This window comes from Setaria italica, chromosome IV, assembly GCF_000263155.2.
Source record: "Setaria italica strain Yugu1 chromosome IV, Setaria_italica_v2.0, whole genome shotgun sequence".
NCBI lineage: Eukaryota > Viridiplantae > Streptophyta > Magnoliopsida > Poales > Poaceae > Setaria > Setaria italica.
Window position 1 is genome coordinate 10,809,239 of NC_028453.1, and position 3,042 is coordinate 10,812,280.

Here is a 3,042-nt window from a genome sequence, read left to right on the forward strand (position 1 = left end):
AAATTCGTCTCTACACAGTCTGACACGATACATACGAACACGCTTCTAACACGCTTTATGAAAGCGTGCCTACATTGACATAGAGACGAAATAAAGCGTGTCTAATTCTAAAACTAGCGTAGCTAAAGGGGGGGTTTTTCTAGTAGTGAAGAAACTCACTTGCTCTCCCTCCACTTCTCCTCCCTCCCGCTGGTGTCTCCTCTCTCCCGCCATGTCATAGGCACCCTAGAAGGAAGTGGCGCGAATCACCGGAGATGACAAATCCACAGCAGCCAAGCGCCTCTGGTCAGAGGAAGATAAGTCCGTCCCATCCCCCACGTTCTCCTCCTCCACCACCATCAGAGGATTTTGGTATTCCCGAATTTGGGGTGGATGAAGAGATCTCAAAAGGATCAGGCAAGAAAATTCCTTATTTGCCATTGGAATTTATGTCGCTTCCTTATTTGCCGTCAAAAAAGTTTGTCTTCCTTATTTGTCATCGACTCAAAATTTAGTCCCTATATGCCATCAATAGTGTTAAGTTGGACATGAAAAGACGTTTTTATCCTCATGATATAGGGACACATCCATTGTAAAATTTGTATCCAACTGGTTTTGCATTCTCCATATCAGCCCAATATTTCATAAAGATGTGTTGATGCCATGCATATAAAGCCGGTTAAATTTTACATCAATATGTCCCTATATTATAAGGGTAAAACCATTTTTTTGTGTCAACTTAACAACATTGATGGCAAATAGGGAATGCAATTTTGAGGTAATGGCAAATAAGAAAAACTTTTTTGGTGGCAAATAAGGAAGTGATGTAAATTCCGATAGCAAATAAGAAATTTTCTCTCAATTGATGACAGCCTAGATTTCCCTTTTATTAGAAGGATTATTTTCATTGACCTTGCTACGATCTGCAAATTGGGGTCCTTTCATAGTACGAGTCCTAGTTTAGATCTGAATCCTAATTTCATTATTTTTCCCCCAAGATTTGATTTGCTAGTGTGGTAATCCAAAGCTATGTATAGTACTCCTCGTGAGATTTGTGTTCATAGCATACAACAGATAGTGGTTTTCCCTTTTTGCAATTATTTTTACAGCATACATCTTTCTGTATGTTATTTTGGAACTAAAAACATGTACCTCTGAACCCATGTTAGGCACTACAAAGAATACTGCTAGAGCTAATTGGAATCACCAGATGAAGCTTTTTCTTATTGGGCTCTTAAGACAGTACGACTTACCTAGATTTCGGACACAAAATGCATGTAGTAAGGAAGCTTGGACCACTATGGTTGCTCAGGTCAATTCAAAGTTTACTTTGTCATTCACTGTTGCTCAAGTAAAACAAAAGGAGCAAGACCTGAAAAAGGAGTATCGAGTTGTAAAAGATTTGTCAGATGAAAGTGGTTTTGGCTGGGATTCTAATAGAAAGATGGTAACAGCACTAGATAGTGTGTGGAAGTCTTTAGAGCGCAACGTCGAAACAAAGACGCCCTTTCGAGATGGCGAGATAAATCATTTCCATACTATGATGACCTATATGCTCTATATGATGGTGAGTTTTTGTTCATGGACCTAACTATCTATACTTATATTTGCAGATTGGTTGTTCTTTTACTTAAAAATATTCTGTACATAATTTATGCAGGGCGTTATGCTGAAGGAAGAAGTTGTCATGGAATGGATCATTATGCGAATAAGGCAAAGAAATCTTCAGAAGTTCCAGCATCACATTCGCCACAATTGCATGTCACTGAGGGGCCGTTGCAGTCAACTTTGCCTACTCAATCTGCTACAGGTGCATCATACCTTCACTTTGATGTGGAATTGAAGGGCCCAGGATGACACTAATTGGTTTGGTATTAATGAGTTTAGTACTTTAGTCCTTTCTCAAATCATGTGAATGACTCTACATTACTTGCCTCACCTGAAGGAGCTTATGCAGCAGAGTTCTCAAATAAAGAGTCATCTGTCCCAGAACAATTTCAAGAAACTCAATGCCAGACTTCGTGCCCATCTAGTTCAACTCCAGAGGCTATTAGTGCTAAGCGAGTAAAAAGGCAGAAAACCAGCAGCACTATGTCAACTAATGATTCCAGGAGAGGTACTTAATGCTCAAAAAGGAAGAGATTGATCGATTTGCAGCTATCGAAGAGAAGAAAATGGAGGATCCCTACAGCATCAATAAGTGTGTTGTGGTGCTTGAGGGGTTGCTTAATCTACAAATGGAAGAGATGATAAAAGCAGCAGACATATTCAGAGATAATTCAGCGAACAGGGAAACTTTCCTCTCATTTTCTCGTGATGAAACACGGTTGGGATGGTTGCGCAAACAGATTGAGCTTACATAGGGTTACTTGGGCCTGGTCAGCCTCCCGTTTCTTCAGCGTGACGTCTACGACATCTCTAGGGTTTTTCCATCGACCATTGACCGGGAGTCATCGCCTATTGGAGACTATAAATACCTCCTCATGGATTACTTGAAGGAGAAGAGGAGAGAGAGGAGGAAACACCACGCAAACACCATCCACCGCCGCCACAAGGAGGAAAAACGGAGAGAAGATTGGATCTACAAAAAGTCACGCGAAGCGGAGCACCAGAGGAGAGGGAAACCTCCTAAGCTGATCGGCTTGGAGGTGCCCAGGCCCATCGGCTTGGGGATTTCCTGCCCCCGTTCGTCGTCGTGTTCGGTCCAGTTGATCTATAGGGCGATCTTTACCCAGAATTATGTCGACATGTATAAGATCATGGGGTAAAATCTCTGTTTGTCCTCAGAGTTATATGGAGATCTTGATTTGTAATTGTTGAACCTCTTATTTAAGATCTGTTTGTTATCTAACATATCATGATGATGCTCTTTCATGTAATGGCTGGTCAGTGCTACTTTGGGTTGCTTATTTGCTTACCTAAAATTATTATCATGACGTGTTCTTATCGTCCGATAGTTGAGTACCCTCGTGTAGTGATAACATGCGAGAAGGAAAGTGTTGGGCATGGTTCACATCCACTCACGATAACACTTAGATCTAGTTTTCATACATGGCGATTGCA

The 3,042-nt window shown here is 41.1% G+C and overlaps 1 protein-coding gene across 1 annotated transcript; it reads left to right on the top strand.

Annotated features, from left to right (window-relative positions):
- Positions 1-254: 254 nt before the first annotated feature.
- Positions 255-2,342, top strand: LOC101757841 (uncharacterized protein At2g29880-like). The gene is given in 6 exon segments (XM_022826069.1): positions 255-396; positions 1,089-1,459; positions 1,462-1,546; positions 1,640-1,789; positions 1,925-2,043; positions 2,091-2,342. Coding segments are annotated over 6 exon segments (1,119 nt in total).
- The last annotated feature ends 700 nt before the right edge of the window (positions 2,343-3,042 follow it).